Source organism: Mirounga leonina, unplaced genomic scaffold (assembly GCF_011800145.1).
Source record: "Mirounga leonina isolate KUSES-001 unplaced genomic scaffold, KU_Mleo_1.0 Mir_165, whole genome shotgun sequence".
Taxonomy (NCBI): Eukaryota; Metazoa; Chordata; class Mammalia; order Carnivora; family Phocidae; genus Mirounga; species Mirounga leonina.
In genome coordinates this window covers 49,551,793-49,576,286 of record NW_023270415.1, presented here as the reverse complement: position 1 = coordinate 49,576,286, position 24,494 = coordinate 49,551,793, and the positions used below count along the sequence as shown (strand labels likewise).

The following is a 24,494-nucleotide window of genomic DNA, read 5'->3' as shown; positions in this document are numbered from 1 at the left end:
AGAGGGGAAAATAGGATATAAAGGCTCTTACAATATGATTTTACCTGGTTCCTTTTTCATTTCAATCTCCAACTCTCTTTTCATTAGGCTTATAGAGCCATTTGTCAGTTTCGTAGGTGAGACTGAAGTTTTTTTTATTCAGGCCTTGATAAGATTACCACTAAATCTCTTGTACTTGTAGCATTGTATTATATATGGCTGCTCTTACTAGTTTAATAATTTAGATTTTAAAATCTAGTTTTACTTCTCTTCATAAATATACTTGGAAAAGGAACAACCAGAGAGTAACCGTAAAAAAAGTACACAGCAGGTGACTAATAAAAGGCCTGGAGGCTTGTCTGGCTTGGGTAAGTAGCAAGATAGTCCAGAAGGATGTGGTCTGGTTTGGGGCCAGGAAGCAACCTAAAGCGTGCAGTACTTGGACAAAATGTATCCTTAAGTGGTGAAGGAGAGGTAGAGAATATTAAGAAGGGACAGCGGCACCCAGGACTCTGTACACTTTCTCAGAACCTTGGTGGCTAAGTTTGGCAATAAGAATGCTTCCAGGTATGTTGGCAAGTGGAATTTAAATTAAAAAAAAAAAAAAAAGAATGCTTCTAGGTAAAGTAACTTGTTCGTTTTTCTTCCTACTATGCTCGCATATCAGCCACTTTCAGTGAATTCCAGAAGTTTGTCTTGGGATTTTGCTACCGATCTTGAAGCTCGCTGATTGCAGGGTTATAGAGAAATTAACACAACAATAGAAACATCTGCCAAAGCAGACGGGAAGGTTAGAGAAATGGTGTGTTTCACTGAAGAAATCCAGGTGCAGCCGCTGGCATTCTGGCTGTGGCAGCCCCATCAGTGAGGGGTAAGATTTCTTGACCTAGCTTGGGATGGAACTCACAGGTAAGTAATCTTAATTCTGATTTTTACAAATGAAACCATTCTGTTCGCTATTTGGCCAGATGAAGCCTAGCAGCGATTTTTTCTGAAAACCTGAACCCTACCTCTGTTCATGAAACAATGAACTGCTTCTTCCAAGAAAGGAAGCTTCATGACTTCCTACGGGACATTTTAACCTATTCCTTGAGGGCCTTGCAGGGGAGAGACTGAGTTACTGAGATCGCTCCTGCCCTATTTATCAGATGATTCCATCTACGTAATGCTGGCACAATGGGGTCTGTTTCATGCAAATACCAGGTTCTCTTGGGAGCTTGAGAAGGGATTCTGCAAGCAGGATTTCCTCCAATGCGCACAAAGCCCAACTCAACTGTTCTGTTGCTGGACTGTGTTCTATGCTGCCAGCAACTCAACTTTTCTGCCAAAAAAATTTGAGCATTTTATTTCAATCACTGCTTATAAAAATTAAAACGTAGCATTCATTTCTTCACTTCTGCTAAGTACATGTATTTTCTCGCAATTTCTTAATTTGCACAAGGCCACCTATCCACATTTAAAATTTTACTTTTTATAAATTTCGTCTTTGAGTGTTCAGATCCATGTACATCACTGCTATTAAGGAGCATTTCCTGTTAAATGCCCATGCCTGCGCGTGCACCTGTTAACCACTTTCCAAGGACCACGCCCATTAACATCAGCCTTGATAACATAATTTCTTAATTTCAGTAATTTAGTTTGTAATTTCCCATCCCACGTTATGTTCCAGGCTTGCGTTTTTAATCTCCATATCCCTTGAAGATTCATAAATTCCTTCCCCCTAAATCTGATTGTTCATTTTAGATCTCTGATGCTTGAATTCTCTGAGAACAAAGGGAACATTCGATGATATTTGAGTTACCCTGAAATCCTTTTCATTAGCTCAATTATTTCTTTACTATTTCTTTTCGACCTTGTCATTTTAATTTCTGGTGTCTATGATTACATTTGCTGTTGTTATTACAAAAATAAAAACAAATGTTATCTGCACCATGTATTCAGCATTTAATCACTAAATGCTACGCCATTTATATACATCATCTCATTTCACCCTATCATCACCCTATGAAACAGGTCTCAAAGCCCAGTTTAATAGATAAAGAAACTGAGAATAAAGGGTTAACCTACCCAAAGTCACCTAGGGGGGGAGTTTCTGCAGACTGTACCTCCATCTACTACACTACAGGCACGAACCACTGCCTCGATACTGAGGTCTTCAAGTACTCCTGTTTACAAACAGCAAACTTACAAACACCCGATATGCCGCCACTCCTAACCTGCCCCAGCCTGTCTCCCTCTTCTGGTGTCCCTGTGGCCTATGTCTTGAAAAATCAATTTAAAACACTCAAGACTGGCCCTAAATGTGTATTCTCAGTGTGGAGAAGAGAATGAGCTCTAATAAAGGGAACAGCTTAGTTAACAGAGGCGACCCATCTGTCAAAAATACTTAAACTGTCTGAATTTTTTTTTAAGATTTTATTTTATTTATTTGAGAGAGAGAGAGAGAGCACAAGAGGGGTACGGTCAGAGGGAGAAGCAGACTCTCCGCTGAGCAAGAAGCCCATTGTGATGCGGGGCTCCATCCCAGGACCCTGGAATCATGACCTGAGCCGAAGGCAGTCGCTTAACTGACTGAGCCACCCAGGCGCCCAAACTGTCTGAAATTTTTTACATTGATATTGATGGCAATCGCATCAATGTGAGTTTTGGTTGTATTTATAGGTTTAAAAAACTGAAACTATTTCTGTGTTACGTTATTCATATTATAATGTAAATTACTTTAGTTGGATTGCTTTCCTTTTGATAGGTCTCTTTGAAATGGGTGAATGGGTCCTTAAAGGACAAAAAGCCTGAGACTAATTAGGGTGACAAGAGGTAGGGTTCAGGTGTGTACAATGAATGGAGTAAAACCCTTTTCCTTTCTTTTACTACACCGTCCTCTGCTCCCTGAACACTAAGTCAGTCTATCAGATTAAGGGTTAAATGCATTAATTTAGACTTTTGGTTCACATTTGAAAAGTTCTGGGCACTTATGAGTTTTATTACTTAATTCTAGGGAGATAAATAAGAAAACAAAATTATAATATGATATTTATATATAGCACTTATGCTGTAATAAGAGTAAGATATTTTTGTGGGAACACAAAATCACTTAATTATTTAATTTAAAAAATAGCATTATTTCTACAGAGATAAAAGCTTTGAATTCCAAATAAATACTGTACCAATGAACTGTATAGCATTCTCTATTGAAATGTTAGGGACTACCCTTTTAAAAAAGTATCTTCCTGGATCATTTTAAAATAATAAATATAGCTAATTAAAAAAATAAACATTATATATTTAAATAAACTATCAAATTCTCCATATTAATTTTCAGGTATAGCTACATATTGTTTGACATTCAATTATTGCCAATTCTGTTAATTAGTAATTATATAACTCACAGAAGCATAGTTGGTCTATGCTGAATTATATTTTGCACTGTTAAACTTAATAGACAAATCACTTTTTTCTGAACCAACGAAGAGCAGAGAATATTGATCTTATAGGGAAAAATCAAAGTTGCTCCTTAAATTTCTGCTGAGAGTGGAATAGATGTCTTAAACTGGGATAAAGAGAGGCAGGGGTGTGCTCTGGCTACACAGTTAAATTCTGTTTTGAGGGAAGACCCCCTGAGAAATTGGAATCATGTCTGCACATGCCCTTTACTGCTCTTATTAAACAAAAATTTTCTGTTTTCAAATCTCTAGTATAGTTAAAATATTCTTAGATAGTAACTTAGTAGTTATTGTTCTACAGATGCTTCTGTAATTTTCTTTTTGATCCATGACAGAGGAAGATCATGTTAGGGATGATGGGGAGATAGATGACCCAGCAAAGATAGTCCATATCAGTAAGTAATTTGTAGGGTAATGAAACAGAGTTGTGTTTTGGACCCTTTAAAGAAGTTATACCTTAATGGCTTAAATACATTTTTAGTTAAGCTGAATGCATAACTTCATAATGATAAGTATTTGATATTCAAATGATAGGATGTTATAAAGTATGAGCACCCTGTAAAGGTGTCAGATCATCTAATCTCAAAGTCTCCATTTTTTAAGGACATCATTCATCATGGCTTCCAGCTAAGACCCTAATAGAGGAAGTCAATTTTATAAGCGGCTCACCTTAGAGCAGTTCTCAAACTTTGGTGTACACCTGGTAGGTTTGTTAAAACACAGGGACCTGACCCCCAGAGTTCTGATTAAGTACTTGGGCCAGAGAATTGCACTTCTAGAAGTCCTCAGGTGATGACGCCACTGGTCTGAGACTACACTTAGAAAACCACTTCCTTACAGAATACCTATGAAATTATATTGCTTAGTATAGTTTGTCCTTTGCCAAGATTTAAATTTTCTCCAGCCCAAAATAATTGGTCTCAAAGTTATAAAACTTTGAAGATTCAAGAATTAATTTATGAATTGGAATGGCATCAAAACTTATTTTTTTGAAAAAAAATCTGGAGCCATGCCTATTGTATTCCATTGGTCCATCCTCCTACAGCAAATTTCTGTCAGGTATCTATAACAAGAATCATTGAAATTGCAACTAAAGAACTTGTTTTTATTGTATAAACAATGGGAATCATACAACCGACCCAGTTTCCCCTTCTGTCTTTGCTGCTTTTTAGGAAGTTCACAGTCAAAATACATGCTTCACATGCAGCAGGTATATAGGGTCTCACATTATGCATTTTGTTCACAAACTTTACTTCTGCTGTTACTTTGTTTTGCCTTAACTTCATTTTCTCTTGATATTCATCTCTTCATTGACAGTATTATTGAGAGTATTATATGTACTTTAAAAAATCATCTACATTCTTTCCTAAAATACAGTGGGAGATAAAAAAAAAATTGATGTTAGTTGAAGACATGTTTCTAGAAGTTTTTAGATCCTATTTTATTAGGACTACATGCCTTGGTCTTTGGATTATATATAGTGAATATATATAGAGTATAAGAGATGCCACAAAAGATCAGGTGTATCTACTTAGCCCTAAGAAGAAATACTGACAAAGTACCTGGGAAGACAGATATCATTTCTGACATTAAGCTCAAAAGATTGGTAGTATCTGAAATACTATATCATTACAAAACTATTTTCTATGAAATTCACTGAGGCTATTTGAAGTTATTCATATTTTTATTTTAGAAAATGAATATAGGGCGCCTGGGTGGCTCAGTTGGTTAAGCGACTGCCTTTGGCTCGGGTCATGGTCCTGGAGTCCTGGGATCGAGTCCCACATCGGGCTCCCGGCTCAGCGGGGAGCCTGCTTCTCCCTCTGACCCTCTCCCCTCTCATGCTGTTTCTCTCTCTCTCTCAAATAAATAAATAAATAAAATCTTTAAAAAAAAAAAAAAAAAGAAAATGAATATATTTTAGGACCCGCTGAGTAAAGGCAAGACTTTGTTTATTTGTCTTGAATTTACCTTTCTCTGGCTTTAGGCCTATGTCATTTCCAGTACATCAGAACTCTGTGATGAACAATTCTACATTCACCATGTCAGTATTTGTGTAATTTTGGGAAGAGATTGGTGATTTGGAAGATGATGCTGATGTAAGAATCTCTGCCTCTGTTAGGTGGTATAGTGGGGAAACTAGAAACGTATATATGCATATCCAATGTAGCCAGTTATGCTTTCCTTAGTAAGTCTTGACTTCACCAAAGAATGCAGTATAATGGAGAGGAACTAAAGGTTAAGTAGGTAAAAATAAAATAGACCTAAGCGTATAAAAATCTAAACTGCTTTTCTCTAATACACAGAAATATATAGACCACAAATATTACATGATTGCAATGATCACATTACTAAGCCACAGAACACATAGTAACTAAATGTTATATGAGTAAATTTGCTATTTTCATTCTCTTATTAAATCTTAAATAGGTACATCAGAGCAAAGTCTTTTCATGACTTTGACCATGAATAATATCACGAACCTAAACATGTTTTGAAAATATAAAAGCAATGAAGGGCAAGAATCTTCCCTGGTTGACCTCATACCTCAACTTATTCCCAAAAAGTAGCTCAAAAGGATGCTCACTTTTGAACTTACAGCATCTCATATGAATATGTATTTTGTTCTAATGACTCATTAATAAACCAGGTTCCATTAAAATGCTATAAAATTTTTTAAAAAATCTATGTATGGGAAAACCACAGCCGTTCTTCCTAAACATTTTTGAGGGTGTTAGAGCCTTGTAAGTTCTATAAAATAAAAAATTCTAAAAGATCTGTTCTTCAGATCATTTATGAGTTTCATTTCTTTAATCTCCTATATTATAATGACTTTTTTAATAAGACAATTTCTATGCCTAAAAGTTGGAATATAAGCACATTATAAATTTTAGCATTTGATATCATGGGGCCATTGCATTATATGTTTGTGTCTAACTAATCTGCGTTCAGAAGTTGAAGAGAATCTAGCGGTTTCATATGATTGTTTATTTTACAACTTTTAAAAAGAAAAATGTCTTGCCTTTGAATGGTAATCTTGTTCCAGTCTGGGATCTGATCCGGCTACCTGTTTGTATTTGTTAATTTTCATTTGGCGATTTCTCTCCTCTATATCCATAGCACCTATCGAGTAGAAAAAAACCCATAAAATTAATGTTCAGTTCTTATTTCTGAGCCCTACTTTCAGGATGTATAATAGAAGAAATGTTAGGCTGATATATTACTTTCATTCAAGGTAGTACATACAAATTAAAATGTCATATTATTTCTTAGATTTATTTAAAGTATGCAATTTGGTGAATAAAAGCATGATTACTAAATCTGTAAAAAAATTTAGTCTAAATAAAATGTAAATGAATTTTAACAGAACAACAAATCTTAACTAGATAGAAAACATTTCTGGTACATGTATGCCCAGGAGAATATATTTGACAGCGCATAAACCTGACAATAGTAATCCTATAAATAAAAACTGGCTTGTAACTCATCAGGATTTGATTTATTTACTGAAAAATAGCTGTAAGTCTAATTGGTTTCAAATGCAATTTTACAATTGTGTTTAGAAACTACCATAAAATTAGCCCATGTGTTAAAAAGTAGGTTGTCCCAGCTTACATATGGATCTTTTGAACTTGAATTTTCTAGAACTAGCACCAAGAAAGAGGCACTTGGAATAATACTCCTGAGAACAAACCATGCCAATAAAGGCACAGAGTATAACTGAAATCATTTCAGAAAAAAAAAATGTAAGGAGGTGAGAAAATGAGATGGTAAGCCTATTACAAAATGAGACTAATACTCTCGATAACAGGTCTACCTCCAAATGCATCAATTATAGATATCAAGAGGGTCTTTAAAAACTTTGGTTAGAATAAGAACTAAATTCAGTTAGCAAATCTTAGCAAACATGAAAAAGTGTTTTTAAGGTATATTTATAACTTTTATTAAAGAGATTTTATATGAAAATTCCATTTCTCATAAATATGCATAATGAGATTATGCTCACAAAATCTCAATTGTATACTACAAATGTACAAACTGGGAAAAATAATCATAGCTTACTGGGCTCAAGTGGGTATCTACAACATGTCATCATGTAAATTCATAACCACTCAGCGTTGGGAGGAATGTAAACATACCACATATATACCCCTTGCTTAACATCATAACCTGAAAACTGCAGTAAAGATCTCTATACAAAAGTGTGCCTATTCAAGAATAAGTATTTTATGAGAGATGATGGACTCTGAAAAACAAACTGAGGGTTCTAGAGGGGAGGGGGGTGGGAGGATGGGTTAGCCTGGTGGTGGGTATTGAGGAGGGCACATTCTGCATGGAGCACTGGGTGTTATGCACAAACAATGAATCATGGAACACTTCATCTAAAACTAATGATGTAATGTATGGGGATTAACATAAGAATTAAAAAAAAAAAAAAAGAAAGAAACTAGGAAGATCCTTCAGAAGCCATGTCTAGAATAGTAAAGGTAAAGTTTTGCTTTGAAGAGCCTCTGTTTTCCAGCACTGTCCATTATAATATTAAAGTACTTGGCCAGAATCCTGATTCTGTGGGTGTATCTGCCTGGAGTGCTGAAATGGTTGAAAAACTTTGATTCAGCAATTTGACTTAGTCATATGACAAACAGTAGTAGCTTGAGAGATGGCGGAGACATTAGGTGTCCTATAGTTCAACCACTTCACCTAAGAGACAAAGACATTGAGCTCCATGTCTTCCATTATCTGGTTGAAGATACATAATAGCAGAGCTAAATGAAGTACCTCTTGGGATTAGAGTTTTTGTTTATGCATGACTTTGTTTTGGATTAAAAACAGTGCTGTACACAACTGGTGAACCATTGAACACTACATCAAAAACTGAGGATGTACTCTATTTTGGCTAATTTAATTTAAATTAAAAAATAAAGCCGTGCCTGTTTGCTAAGTTAAAAAAAATAAGTATTTTAATACTTATTCTGAAAAAAAATCTCATTGTATATCAGAAAATTCTTGTTGGTAACAAATTTTAAGTAAAAACCGATTAATTTAAAATAAAGAGTGAAAAAAGAAAAAATTTCAAAAAAATCCTAAGTAAAAGAATGTATAAAGAGTCTATATTACATGACCTCTAAGTATAACAGCAAATTTAAGTCAACTATTCAATAAAGTGAGGCAATTTGTTCCTTTTAAGAGTCTCTTTTTAATAATGATTTGATTAAGTCTGTGCCAAATTAAAAAATAGGGATATGTGTCATATTGATATAAATTGAATGATACATAAAATCAAGTGAGTGCCTCCATGATATGAATGTGAAATACAGTGAAGTATAAATGTCTACTAGCCTATTAAAATACAATTTTGTAGTTATTTGTACCTTAAGAGATATTCTCAGGTAAATGTGTTTATTTTCTCCAAGGGCAATGGAACAAAAAGCCATCCCTGTATCAAAAAAATTATGTGTACTTAAAGATACTAGCTAAATTGAGTGTTTGGGAAGTTCTTTTAAAAAGTTTCATTTTGATATCATGGTAGCAAGATAGGATATTAATATGAATAGCACCAACAGACAAAAAAGCTTGAACAGATTTTATATATTCATATTTAAATATATATACATACACATAGATATATATACATACATACATACATATATACGCATTTTCTAATATTTAGACTTTTTTCTGGACATCAGCCTCCTATGAAGCTACATCAAATTCTTTTTAATAACCAGGTAGTAATGTGATATATACTGGCAGGAGTCGACAAACTTGTTCTGTAAACGGCCAATAATAAGTATCTTAGGCTTTGCAGACTGTATATTTTCTACCACAACTCTACCACTGTAACATGAAAGCAGGTATAGACAATGCATACATAAATGAGTGTCACTCTTCTATGAAAACCTTATTTACAAAACAGGCAGTGGGCCTGATTTGGTCTGTGGGCCATGGTTTCATGATCCCTGCATTAAAGCATAATTTTTAAAAAAACATATTGATTTAATATTGCTTTGCAAAGGAGCCTTTCTCCTTAGTAAGGGTTTAAAGATTTTGTAGACTCAGATTTATGGGACATCATTTATATTTAACAGATCATTGGGGGGGCCTAAGAAGAATATTAATTTGTATTTGCTATAAGTAAACAAAGATGCAAATAGAGAGAGTGATATAATTACTTAAATATGTTATCAACTAAATTCCAATTTCAAACACATCTCTCATCTCCAGACTCAATTACCATCTATAGACAGACCTTAGATGGAAAGATTCTTTGTTAGCACCTTACCTAATGAAATTTCAAGTGACCACCTTATTTGATATACAGTCAACACACTTCAGTAAATATACTTTTAACTTACAACTTTAAATTCTTCTAGGAGGTAATCCTTAGGACAAACAGTAACCAGACATTCCTCTCTCCAAAACTATTTGGCTCCTATGAAGTCTTCCATTGCTTTTCTACATTTTTATCAACCTATTCTCATAAAGAAAACACTTCACAAACAATGATATCCATAGAGAGAAAAGTATCCTACTGGTAAAGAGATCCATCATAGGAAATATAAAACTGTCTTCTGTTGAGACTCCCCAAACTCTTGATGACAATATGGCCGAAGTGTAGCTTTAATAAATCTAATTGATTTTCATAAAATACACAGAGATACACTAAATGGAATCTGAGCATAAAACAAAATATTATGTGAGACAGTTTTCTGATTAAGATTAAAGAAGTATATTACTTATACGTATGTACCAAATAAAGTGCAATAAAGAAAAAGGTGGAACCAGCGTATGCAATCGCTACTTGCCCACTTTGAGGTGACAGTTACACAGGAGAAAGCATCGTTCCTTCTGTCTATTTTCTAGTTTCAGTAGGATAGACTATAAAAATAACTTATTAATGTCTTTCACTAGTCAGAGGACTGGAATAGAAACTGTTAAAATGACTACATAAGATATAATGAGATAAATAAGAATAAATAAAAATGTATATGAGATAAAAGAAATGTAACATTTTGTTACATTATTATTTTCAAAGGCCAAGCAATTCAAAAAGAAAATATTGTCCTTGACTTTTATTGAATATTTTAACTGTCTTTCAATATCTGTTAACTGTGAAAAAATGTTTTTCAGATTGACAGTCATTGACAGCTTTTGACAAAAAGTTGATAGTCATTTATATGAATGTTTTCCAAAGTACCTGATGTACAATGATACAAAGTAAATTGCTTAAAAATACAACATATTTGGTACTGTGTATCAAAAGGCTTTACAATGGTCATATATTTGAATGTGAAATTTTACTTCCCAGGATTGTTCCTAAAGAAATCAATGTGCAAGATGTACATACAAGTGTATTTATTGCTACACTGTTTGAAAATTGTAAAGGCCTAGGAAAAGAAACTCTAAATGTCCAACAATTTACTAACACCAACAATAGCTGTTAGTAAATTGTACTTGTATCTACAGAATACTATGATGCATCCATGAAAAAGAATGCATATGATGTGCATGTGCATTCACACATATAAATGTAAAATAAAGACATTGCAATCGGTAATTATAAAACAGATTAAATGGTGATATAGTACTATAGTTTATAAACTATAATTTTAAAAAATGATATATATATTCATAAAGATATATATACACATAACCTATACAAAAGACAAAGAGAGGGAAAAAAATTAAGATTTACATACTAGAATGTTAGCAGTTATTGCTCGTTATTGAAATTAAGTGCTATTGTTTTCTTATTTGGGTTAATATATAGTTTATAAAATGCCCACAAAGGCACTATACAGAAGAAAAATATTACTTTAAAAAACACAAAACATAGTGTTTTTGTAAAAAAGGACAAATTATTCAGTTTGAAAACCTGTATTTTTGTTGTGATTCTATAAAAGTGTTTTGGAAATAAATGTCAAATAATTTTTAAAATGCAAATATACAACCATTCATTGCTTAACTTATCTAAGGGATATATATTTATTTTTTCATTGCTTAATTTATCTTAGAGATATATATTTATTTGTTAAATAAAAGCATTTGGGTGTATTGATTGAAAATGGTATATAATGAGAAATATTTCCAAACATAATAAAGTACAGATCTTTTCAAATTTTATGAATATTAAAAAGTGACCTGGCATGTTTTAAAATTTTCCTTCTCAGGTTTTTCAAAAGTGGGACTTAAGAAACTATGCAACAAAATTTTTCGAAGTTACTTTAAAATGATTTCTTCATAATCACTTAATAAATTTTGATTTTTTAATACTAAAACTTTATTATATACTAGAAACTCATAAAAAGCACACTTTTGTTAGCTAAATTATTTGTTTAAATACATGTAACACAGAGAATAACAAACATTGGAACAAGTTAAATTTAAAAAGTATGGAAATAAATATTGAGATAAAAATTATAAATTATGTACCAGATTATTTCCACTTCAGTACTGGGGCAAAGAGAAGCATTTTCCTTCTTTCTTTTTTTTTTTTTAAAGATTTTATTTATTTGACAGAGAGAGAGAGGGAACACCAGCAGGGGGAGTGGGAGAGGGAGAAGTAGGCTTCCCGCTGAGCAGGGAGCCCGATGTGGGACTCGATCCCAGGACCCTGGGATCATGACCTGAGCCGAAGGCAGAGGCTTAATGACTGAGCCACCCAGATGCCCCCAAAAGCATTTTCTTTTAAAGTGTAAACAAACTTAATCTTTTTCTTTAAGTTTTTATTTAAATTCCAGTTAGTTAACATACATTATAATATTAGTTTCAGGTGTACAATATAGTGATTCAACGCTTCCATACAACACCCAGTGCTCATCACAAGCACATTCCTTAATTCCCCCTATCCCCCTGCCCACCTCCTTCTGGTAACCATCAGTTTGTTCTTATAGTTGAGTCTATTTCTTGGTTTGACTTTCTCTCTCTTCTTTTCCCTTTGCTCAAACACACTTAATCTTAACCGGGCAACTAAGATACACAAATTTTGAGGAATACTTATTTCCAAATCAATCAATTTTGAGGATGTTTCTACTGTGGTTACTAGGAGCTAACACACTGGGAACGAAAGAAAATATAATGTGATTTGGTTTATAATGTGTTTGTTTATAAAATGATCTTTCCTTTGCTCCTAGGAATGTAGGAAGACTGAACTCTATATGTGCCTAAGTGAAACATGGAATTAACTGAAACATAAAGGCTCTAGGAACTTACAAAACTATTGTACTACCTTGAAGCTCATAGGTTTTTAAAGTATGTCCCAAACTTTGACAACCTATTTTAGATATTTAGGTTACCTGTTGCTGTGTGTATCTGTCTGCTATTTCTCTGTTAACTCTCTACCATATTCATTAAATAATACTTCAAAGGAGATGCTATAGCAAATGGCACAGAGTCCTTTCCCTATCATCAAAAGAAGCTGATATTCAGACTACTTTAGGACATATGTTATTAGGAGTGACCTAGTATTTACGGAAAAAGCGTATATCTGTTTTTGACATCTAAACTCAGTGAACAGAATTACTGAGATTTTATCATTCAGAAGACTTGGATTTCAGCACCATTTTAGGTTTTAACATTTAAAATCGGGATATGTTTGGGGGCGCCTGGGTGGCTCAGTCGTTAAGCATCTGCCTTTGGCTCAGGTCATGATCCCAGGGTCCTGGGATCGAGCCCCGCGTCGGGCTCCCTGCTCAGCAGGAAGCCTGCTTCTCTCTCTCCCACTACCCCAATTGTGTCCCTCTCTTGCTGTGTCTCTCTCTGTCAAATTAATAAATAAAATCTTAAAAAAAATAAAATTGGGATATGTTTGGCCTATAGGGGAAAGTCAGGGTTTTGTGTATGGAGAGTGTAATGCAGATAATCATTACAGAGTTGATGGGACTTTGGGACTATCCAGATTTAGGGTAATGGGTATACTTATGATACATAGGAATGAACAAAATCTTAAAAACAAAATCTTAAAAGATAAGAAGAGACAAGACTTAGGTTCAAGTCTTGATTTCACAAGCCTTATAACTGTAAGCACCTCACTTACCTTTCTGGCCATAAAATTCACCATCTGTAAAATTAATAGTCTTAGACCAGATATTCTTTATGTTTCCTTCTGCTATAAAACTATCTGGTTGGTTAATTTTGAGGCCAAATAATGTTTAAGTATTTTTCTTTTATATTATCATATTTATTTCATTAATATAAATAGTATAAAGTGGTCTAGAAATCCCTACTCTATTTGCCTGGTATTGCATTCATTAAAATTTACCTTACTCTGTGTGTGTGCGTGTGTGTGTGTGTGTGTGTACAGAGACAGGGACAGAAATGAGATGAAGAGAGGGAAGGAGAAAGACAAGGAAAAGAGGGAGGGAGGAAAGAGGCAGAGAGAAATCTTAAGAGTGATCCTGGCTGGGAGAGGCATAGAGATAGACACTACTGAAAAGTTCATTAAACCAGAGAATTTGCCCAGCAAAAAGAATCATAAGGATGATCTAGTATAGGAGACTAGGAGGATCTTTTAGACTAGCTCAAGCATAATTGTCTTACTGTATATGTTTTTCCCCCTATACACAGTGAGGTGTTTAAAAGAAAATATTAGTAACTTTCTAATAACTTAGTTATTTTTAACTTGTTAGTCACAATTCCTGTCTCTGAAAAAACAAGATCTATCTTATAGGATAAACTTAATTTTCAAGTAAAAGTCCCTCAGAGAAGGAAACAATGGTTATTATTAAAAATGCTTCTGAGAGAAAGTGCAGTAACTACTGAGAAAAGATAGAAACATGAGTCAGATTCATTGAGTTAATAAACCATTCCCCATATGTGTTAAGCACTTTTGGAATCTCCTGCCTTTTTCCTGATGGAAAAAAATCTACCTTGAGTAAGAGATGATCCACAGAGTAGCACATATTATTGCCCATCTTATAACGGTGGGGTATGACATTATGAAAGACCGCTGTGTCTCACATCTGGCGTCTAATGAATGTAGCCATGAGATATATTTCAACTACATCCGCTATTATACATATCGCAGATTGCATGGAAGGTTTGAGAGGAGCGTCATGAAGAAATTTAAATGCAACTTTAAATTTATGTTAATTTAGAAATAGAAATTTAAGTATATTTAGGAATGCTAAGAATGTTAACTTAAATCATAAAAAGATAAAAATGTCCATCATACAAAAACTGTAATGAGGCCTATTCTAGGAAGAGACCCATATTTCTTTTTCTTATGAATACTGGAAACTCAGTATATTTTTCGTGCTATAATTAAAGACTTATCTAAATTTGCCCACATTACATTAAAATTGAGATCTCTGCATTCCAACTTGTGTTTAGCCTTAATATTGATACTCTAAATTCTTTTTAAAAAATAGTCATGGTATGATTCCAAACACATGGTGAAATTTTGGATTTTCAATTAGTTAGATATTTTGCTTATGAAAATGTGTTTAGTCTGTTGATTTTTTCCTATATAAAGAATTCTAACCATCTCACAAAGTTTGTATAGCAAAGAAATGATAATGATGATTAACAAAATGTTGGACCTAAGGTATGTAACTCATAAAAATGGAAATCCAAACAATATAAATCCCCCCAAAATCAATTTTTGTGGTATTTGATATTGTTCATACTGACTACTTCTTTAGTTTTCATTTCTTTAGGTTTCATTTCAGCATTTCTAAAACTCCTGTGAGAGCTTGTTTATTCAAAAAAGCTTCCGTACAGTGAAGGAAACAATCAACAAAACTAAAAGGCAACTTATGGAATGGGAGAAGATATTTGCAAATGACATATCTGATAAAGGGTTAGTATCCAAATTATATAAAGAACTTGCAAAACTTGACACCCAGAAACCAAACAATCCAATTTAAAAATGGGTGGAAGACATGAATAGACATTTCTCCATAAAAGACATAGAGATGGCCAACAGACACATGAAAAGATGCTCAACATCACTCATCATCAGGGAAATACAAATCAAAACTACAATGAGATATCACCTCACACCTGTCAGAATGGCTAAAATAAAAAATGCAAGAAACAAATATTGGATGTGGAGAAAAAAGAACCTTGTTGGTAGGACTGCAAACTGGTGCAACCGCTCTGGAAAACACTATGGAGATTCCTCAGAAAGTTAAAAATAGAACTACCCTATGATCCAGTAATAACACTACTCGGTATTTACCCTAAGAATACAAAAATACTAATTCACAGGGATACGTGCACCCCAAAGTTTATAGCAGCATTATCTATAATAGGAAAATTATGGAAACAGCCCAAGCATCTATCTGATGAATGGATAAAGAAGATATATATATAATGGAATATTACTCAGCCATAAAAAGAATATAATCTTGCCATTTGCAAGGACATGGATGGAGCTAGAGCGTACTATGCTGAGCGAAATAAGGCAGAGAAAGAGAAATACCATATGATTTCCCTCATATGTGGAATTTAAGAAACAAAACAAACGAGCAAAGGGGAAAAAGGTGAAAGAGAAAAGAAGGGAAAACAAGAAACAGACTCTTAACTACAGAGAACAAACGGATGGTTACCAGAAAGGAGAAGGGGGGAGGGGGCTAAATAGGTGATGGGAATTGAGGAGGGCACTTGTTGTGATGAGCACTGGGTGATGTATGGAAGTGTTGAATCACTATATTACACACCAGAAACTAATATCACACTGTATGTTAACTAACAGGAATTTAAATAAAAACTTAAAAACTAAGTTATATTAACTATGGCATTAAAATGATAACATAAATATTTTTGAAGGTAACAAAGAGATCTTTTTTTTTTAAGATTTTATTTTATTTATTTGAGAGAGAGAGCATGAGCAGCGGGGAGAAGGCAGAGGGAGAGGGAGAAGCAGACTTCCTGCTGAGCAGGGAGCCCGATACGGAGCTCGATCCCAGGACTCTGGGACCATGACCTGAGCCGAAGGCAGACGCTTAATTGACTGAGCCACCCAGGCGTCCCCCTAAATATAGAGATTTTAAATAATACTCATGCTTGGATATCAAGCTGTTTATCTTTTTCCATAGGTGCTCATGATGACTGTCATCAGTCAAGGGAATTAGAAGAACCATACAGAGTGACTAATGTCCTGCAGTTTAATACTTCCTCAGAATTCAAAGGAACGCATCCTAAATGTTTCCCGAATAGGGACATCTCCTGAAATGCTTCTGTTCAATACTGAGAAGAAAGAGGAATAAAAGTTAGGCAGGATGTCTCTCAGAGACAGATAGGATTCGATGGAGACACCAGGAGAGACCAGCCCAAGCTAGAGACAAGGCTGAACGTCATTCAACCTTCCAAATTCTCACACTGGAATATGAGTTACACTGAGGATCCTAAATAAAACTGCAAACTAGAATGAGTTGGTCTCTGTTGACATTAAATCTCTGCTTCTGAATTCCTCTCTTCCTTTTCTCCTTTTCCTAGACATTTAGCATTGTTCTCTAATGGTATTCACTGCACATGTCCCAGCTTCTTGGCTTTAACATTTCTGTATCTTCTACCTTGTCCAATTGCTTTAAATTCCAGCTTCAAATGGTTGGAATAAGTTATTAACTGACCTGTACCTTAATTTTTCAATCTGTAAACTAGAAATAAAAATTGTACTTATAATGGGTCCTAAACTCAATTATGGTTAAAATAATTTGTACCACAGTGACTTAATTATCCAAAATGTTTGACTGCTGAAGACTCTTAACCTTCAGCTCCTACCTCTCCTATAAGCTTAAGATTCACATTTCTAGTTGTCTCCTAGCCATCCCCAAATGAATATCCCATCAGTACCTAAAACTCAGTTTGTCCAAAACAATTTTACATTACTTCTCATATCTGTTCTTCTTCCTTTAGTTATTATTAATGAATATCTAGAATATCCAGAATCCATATCTTTGTTAATGTCTTGCCTGTTCTTGCAACTGTCAACCCTAAACACTTTTCTTACTCTTTGTTGGTTTCTTGACCACTGCTTTAGATTCAGAGCTTTAGGCCTTCCTTTGTTAGTTCAACCACTATAGTCATCTCTTCTCTCTGTGTTATGGACTTAACGGCTAACCCCATCCATTACCATGCCCCCTGAACCCTTGTGGGGATGGGACTTGGCTCTTAATTGCTTGGGATGTGTCAGATCAAATAAATTTTCTATTAGCATATATTTAGTACTATTTGGGTAATGTATTAAAAATTCATTTAAATTTTGTGTATTTTCAGTTATTTTTAAAGTCAGATTTATGAAGGCATACTTACATAAATTAAAATTCACACTATTTAGGTGCAACGTTCTATGGCATCTGACAAATGTATATAGTCATGGAACCTCGCCAAAATCAAGATACAGGGTATTTCTGTCACTGTAAAAAGCTCCCTGGTGCCACCTGTGGTCAATACTCTCCCTGCCAGCCCAGATGACCAATGATAAGATTTCTGTCTAGCTGTTAATTTTTTTTCAACAATGTTTAATTTTACTTTATCAAGGCATAGAAAATAAAATATAACAAGGCTTTTAAGGGTACATGGTTAAAATCTTGTATTCGAGACTTAATACTAATGTTCCTGAACAATTAAGATCTTAACAAGAATAATACTTTGCACACGCCGGGAATTGTGCTAAGAGCTTTGCATGTATTATGATCATGTCACTTAATTAGTACAACTGTATGTGATAGGACTATTTTCACAGTTTTACTTATTAGAAAATTTATACAAGGTCATATAACTAGTAGATGGCTGAGATTGGTCTGTTTTCCAAAACTTACGATCTGAAATACTTAGTCTTTAAAGGACTCTCTCTTGTCTTTCTCTCTATCTCTTTCACATACACACACATACGACTCAACTCTTTTGCCCCAACATTTCTTCCTTTCAACATTTCCCCCCTTTCCTTTTCTAACTACATCATCTTCTCTTTGGCTTTTTTTTTTTTTTTTTTTTGGTCATACTTTAACTTATTTCCGTATGACCCAACCTTAAACTATAATATGGTCATTTTAAATATTTAATCTTCTTTTTAGAGATTCCTTCTGATTCTCATTCCATTACTCTGAAATGGCCTATCAACCTCCTTCACATTCTTCATGACCTTAGAATCTATAACTGTGACCTCCCCATCAGTTAGGTCACATGATTAATGAATCTAATCACTTTTACTTATTATCATTTTGCTTTCCATTAAACTTTGCCTTTCCTACTATCAGTTCCCTTCCTCATCCTTACTCTCACCTCCCACACCCCATCCCCTGAAGCCTTCATACAGACTAATAAAAAGAAACTATCACCTATATGTCAAATAAATCCTTCTCTTCAGTTGAATTGTAATCTAATTTAAACTCCCTTAGCAATTATCTTCAATGTAGCATTATTCATGCCAACTTACCCTCTTTCATATGCAACTGATTTAGCATTCATGCCAACCCTTTTATATTATAATGCTTTCATTATAGATATAAAAGTATAGAGCTTTAATGAGCGAAGAGAAAGTGATCTGAAAACAATCATAACTTATTTTAACCATGTGCTAATGAATACTTACTTAGTATTTTGTACAAGTTAATACTAAATAACTTGATTCCTAACTTATTACATTGAATCCTTTCCTTTCAACTCAAATGGTTTTAAAAATATTTTAATCACAACTTTACCATCCAGAGTTATACTTTATTCCTTCACCTCCCTGAAAATCTTCAATATTTAAAACTCTCATCCATCGCTGACACTTAAATGTCTTCTCAGAAAAGGAAGATTTATAGCAAAAATTATTCTCCTCTTCTGAACTTAGAAGTCCTGACTTTATCTGCCATATATTGATCTTAATTACTTATGTATCTCCTGGTTCCTTTGCATAGTTTATTTCTTCTTACTCTTCTTACTACAATTCAAATTATCACCTCTTCAGAAAGACTTCCTGGATTGCTCCATCTAAAATAATGCCTTCCCACTCCACTCACACTAAGTACATAAGGGTTTTAAATAATAGTATTTATAACAATCTAAACTTATCTTCTTTAGTGACTATTTGCTCTCCCAAGAATATAATTTCCATGACAGGGGAGACCTGTTACGTTCCCAGCACCTAGAATAAGGCCTAGCATATGAAAATGTTTATTAGATATTTGTTAAACAAATGAATTTTTCAGATGTGAAATACCTTTATACCACTAAAATAAGAATTTCAGGCATAAACTCTCCTTTATATAAGCCAGTTATGTTATATGATAGTTTAATATGCCATTTTGATACCTAAAGAAGGATTTGGGTCTAGCATAGCCAAGTTTACATATTATTGGGCTATTTTACAGGCATTTTATTAGTCTCTGCTTTGGATTTTTATTCCTATTTTATTTTTATTCTCATTTTAAATAAAGACTCACCTTTATTATTCATTGTTTACCTTATATATCTGTCTGAAAATGAAATTTTTGGCATAATTGGTTTCAGTAGTTAATAGGAACTACCATTTTTTTACTTTCTAGTATGGAAAGAACTCTGTGACAAGTTCCTTACAGATATTATCACTTCCAATTTTTTTCAAATTACAAAAAAATATAGAAATAAGTGTTTCTAATTTCTACGGCAATAAAATTATTCAATTAAATGGCTGCATATGTATCATAATTTAGCCATTCCCCATTATTCAACATTCATGGTAACATCCTTTTCATCGCTACAAATAATGCTTTAGTGATACTCTGGTACATACATTTTTATCTGAACTCTATTTCCACCAGGTCAAAAGCCTGTGAATATTTTTGAGGCTCTTGATTTATATTGGAAAATTACTTTTTAGGAAGATTATACTAAATTATGCCGCCACTCGTGGATCACATTCTCACCAGCATTAAAGTGTTGTTTTTTAAACAGATGAAACACAGTATCTCATTTTTTAAAAAGTCATCTATTTGGTTATATTGGAATGAAATGCTTTTTATATATTTACTGTCCACTAAATTTCTTGCTTAGTGAAATGTCTGTACATGTCTTTTGCCCATTTTTCTATTAGAGTTTTACAGACTACATAATTCATTTGTCAGAGTGAATCAGATGTTAAGGCTCTTAATACTCTGAGTTGCTGCAAATTTCCCAGTTTGTTGTTTGCCTTTTAATTTGTTTATGCTGATTTTGAGATTCTGAAGTTTATACCTGTCACACTGTAGTCAAGTCTGTTTTCAAATTTCATTACTTAGGAATGTATTTATTTTATTCTTAGAAAGTCCTGCTCTTTTCAGAGAAAAGCTCTTTTATGCTTTCATTAAAACATAATTAACCCTTTAATCTAACTGCAGCCCCAAGTCACATCCCTAGTGGGTGACAGAAACTGGATTGGAATTCAGACCGATCGGATTTCAGTGTTCTTGATTTCTACCCAACTCTGTTGTCCCAGAAATGACAAAGCTCTCCAGTCTGGGTGCAGCAGTTCTGATGCTCGGGTTTGTATGGCCCCCATGTCCTAAACCGGAAGTCACAAGCTAGTAGAAGATATTTGTGATGCACATAACAAAAATAACTAATTCTGTATCATAGAATGAAGGACCACCCATCAAAATGCCTGGGCTTCAATATACCCGACTCAAAATAAAAATTCTGGTTTTTAGTGTATTTTATAAAATTAAAAAGAATACTAGTTTCACTTATATAGTGCCTACTAAGTACCAGACACTGCTTTTAGGTGATTTACGATCATATATTAATGAATTTAATCCATACAATAACCCGTTGATGTACTATTATTATCCCTGTTTTTGAGAGGAGGAATCTGAGGAATCTACAAAGAACAACTTTGTCCAGATCACCCAGCAAATACGTGGTGGGGCTGATCAGGTGGTCTAGTTCCAGAGTCTGTGCTCTAATATTGCTTCTCAGGCTAACATTTCTTTTTTTTTTTTTTTTTTAAGGTTTTATTTATTTATTTGACAGAGAGAGACACAGCAAGAGAGGGAACACAAACAGGGGGAGTGGGAGAGGGAGAAGCAGGCTCCCCGCTGAGCAGGGAGCCAGACGTGGGGCTCGATCCCAGGACCCTGGGATCATGACCTGAGCCGAAGGCAGACGCTTAACGACTGAGCCACCGAGGCGCCTCTCAGGCTAACATTTCTTATAGGAACAAATACTTTCCTCAATAACTGAAATTTTCAGGAAAGAGAGCTAAGGTGGACAATAGGCCAAGGTAAAATAAAATGTTACAGTATTCAGAGTGCAAGGTAACATCTCAAATTCAGGATGTATCTTCCAAGGCAGATGGAATTTTCTATCCATAAAAAAATTAAAAAACAATGCATTCCAAACCCCAATTTAAAAGTGAGATACCTGAAACCCAAAGATCTGAAATTATGTGTCTAGGATCACAGAGCTCCGTAGCAAGACTAAAGCTAAAACTAGCTCTCTTGACACCTATTCTAAAAATCTATTATATTAATCTTTTATTCATATTAATTAATATTCTAATAATCTATTCTAATAATCTTTTCAATTTCCCTCACACCAACCACACAAGGAAGAAATACTCAAGACCATTCTTACTCCACGTGTGGCTATCCCTATTATTACAAGTTCCAAGAACTTTCTAAACTCTCCTTTTATATTTGAGTATTTATATGCTTTAGGGAATTAGTCTTTAAGTATTATATTTTATTAATAGGAGCTTTCATATAGATGTGATATGTTTTTATATATATGCACATATACTCATATTTCATTTGATACTTTTTTGGTTAAAATATCACAATACTGCTTAATAAAACGTTAAACTTAAACTTACATAAAATATTCCAAGCTGCTGTGTCTCTTGTAACGTCTAAGGTAGCCAGCACAGTAAGGAAGAGGGAGTTAACACTCCATTCCTCCTTAGGAACTGACTGATTTACATTTTCTAATAGAATTTCAGTATACTACAGAGTTATGGTTTCCATGACTGAGCAAATCTTGAGTATCTATGTCAGACTTTCATCAATAACAGAGTTCATTAAATATAGGTAGGATAGAATCAATGCACAGAAAATACCTAAAAATGGGTAGAATCTGTGTGTAATGATAAGACTGATAATAAATCAATAATTGAAAGATTTTGGGAAATTTCAGTAACAGCTTATATACATGTTTATATGTGTACATATTCATAGATACAGTAAATTTCCCCTACAATGAATGTTACTTCTCTTTACCTTTTAGGATATAACACAAGTAGAACAAGATGTCAAGTGAAAGCATTCAGAACATGGCATATATGCCAACCAAATCTGATAAAAACTGAAATGCAGGTTTGGACTAACATATCTCAAGGAGCAACATTCAGGATAATCACAAAAATAAAGCAAAAAAGAGGAACTGTTCTAATGCTAAAAACAATACTGTAATTGTATTAATTTTGAAAACTTTCCCTTAGCTAACCCTAACAGGAAGTGAAGTAATAATTTTATTAAGAATTATAGAATGTTAACCAGACTTATTATGGAAATAATTTCATAATTTATACATATTCAAATCATGGTGTTGTCCTAATACTAATATTAATACAATGTTTGTCTTTTTAAGTCATCTCTATGCCCAACGTGGGGCTTGAACTCATGACCCTGAGATCAAGAGTCACATGCTCTACTGACTGGGCCAGCCAGGTGCCCCCTCAAACTAATACAATATTATATGCCAATTATATCTCAAAAATGTTGGAAAATTTTTAAAAGAATTAAAAATAAATTTTTAAAAATTAGAAAAGAATAATTACAATGCAAAGGACATGTTATTTATTCCCAGTTGTATTTTTATTAAGAAGTGTTTAAAATCTGTTCAACTTGAATTGTTAAGCTTTTCAAATTAACATTAGTACCTGGCAGACCAATGGACCAGTCTGAAATAGAAATTTTTAAATATATTTTCCAAAACTCTTGATGTAGCACAGAACCAACTATAATAATGTAAGAAGCTAGTTAACATAATAATATAATAATTGGTATTATAATATAATAATTTACCTAAGTAATTAATAAGAAATATGGCTGACAAAACATCTTTTGTTTTTGAGATCTCCTTAGGAGTAAGACATATATTACACAAGCACTAAGATCGCTAGATGCTCTAGACCAGGTCTGGGAGTAATTCTGAAAATTTGTGTAGTTAAAACTTGAATTCAAAAACATGAGCAGTTATTTTATGGAACTTACGAACAGTATTTTTAAAATCCCTTTGTATCATTAGCTCTCTTTCAAATGGTCTCTAAGATCTGTTTTACAATTATCTAAAAAAAATAAAATTGTCATATGAAATTTCTTAAGAGTAAGAGGAAAAGTGTAAGCCCTAATAAAACTCACTACTTCTCATTTAAAAGAAACTCAGTTATTATTTGCAAGGGCTAAAATTAGTGGGGGGGGGGGGTTTGCCACTTCAAAATGTGTGATCAAACTCCATTCTTTCATTCACTGTGTAGAATTGTGTTGCAATGACCATATTTGGACCTATTGACAGATGTGAAGGTCCTTTGTGGTGTAAAATGTAAAATACACACTTCAACTTAATATGTCAGGAAAATGATTAGCCTTATGAAATTATTTTCCCATCACATTTTGGCTTGAAGTATTAATAGGTGGTGTTTGATACAGAGAAATAACCAACTTACATATTCATTAGAGATGTGATGATAGTTTAATAAAGATATTATTTTACTGGTCAAGTCTCCAGTCAGTTTTTGAAAAGTTTTAGCTTCATCTAACTTTTATTAAACAGTTGGAAATCCATTCTGGATTGCTTGTCACAAAATTTACTGTTTTCTAAAATTATCTCCTTTTTCTCTGAAGCTCTTCTTACTATCTTCTCTATAATTCTCTCCTTACTCATATTTCCCTTGGAATGGAATGCATTAGTCTTCATTTATCTCTAGGCTTTGGAGAGTCTGTGGAATCCTAAATTCAGTGCTAGTTAATAAGATCAAATCCCCACTTAAAGTGTTGGGAGTCTACAACTAGAACTGAGAAAGCTCACTCCAGCTTCCTCCCACCAGACGGAAAGTAAGTGTTGTAGATCTATAGCTACGACTGCAGCTTTAAAGTTTACACTAAGAAAGACTTCAAATTATGTTTAGGT

General features: G+C 33.7%; 1 protein-coding gene across 34 annotated transcripts in view; it reads right to left on the bottom strand.

Moving 5' to 3' along the window:
* Positions 1-24,494, bottom strand: part of RIMS2 (regulating synaptic membrane exocytosis 2) — a 580,329-nt gene that overhangs the window by 146,167 nt on the left and 409,668 nt on the right. For 12 of the 34 annotated variants that reach the window (XM_035011686.1, XM_035011692.1, XM_035011693.1 and 9 more), the window contains one exon: positions 6,442-6,542. The exons of the other annotated variants lie outside the window; for them this stretch is intronic. In XM_035011686.1, coding sequence (XP_034867577.1) covers positions 6,442-6,542 — 101 coding nt within the window. The remainder of the gene's footprint in view (positions 1-6,441; positions 6,543-24,494) is intronic. 34 annotated transcript variants of the gene reach the window in all.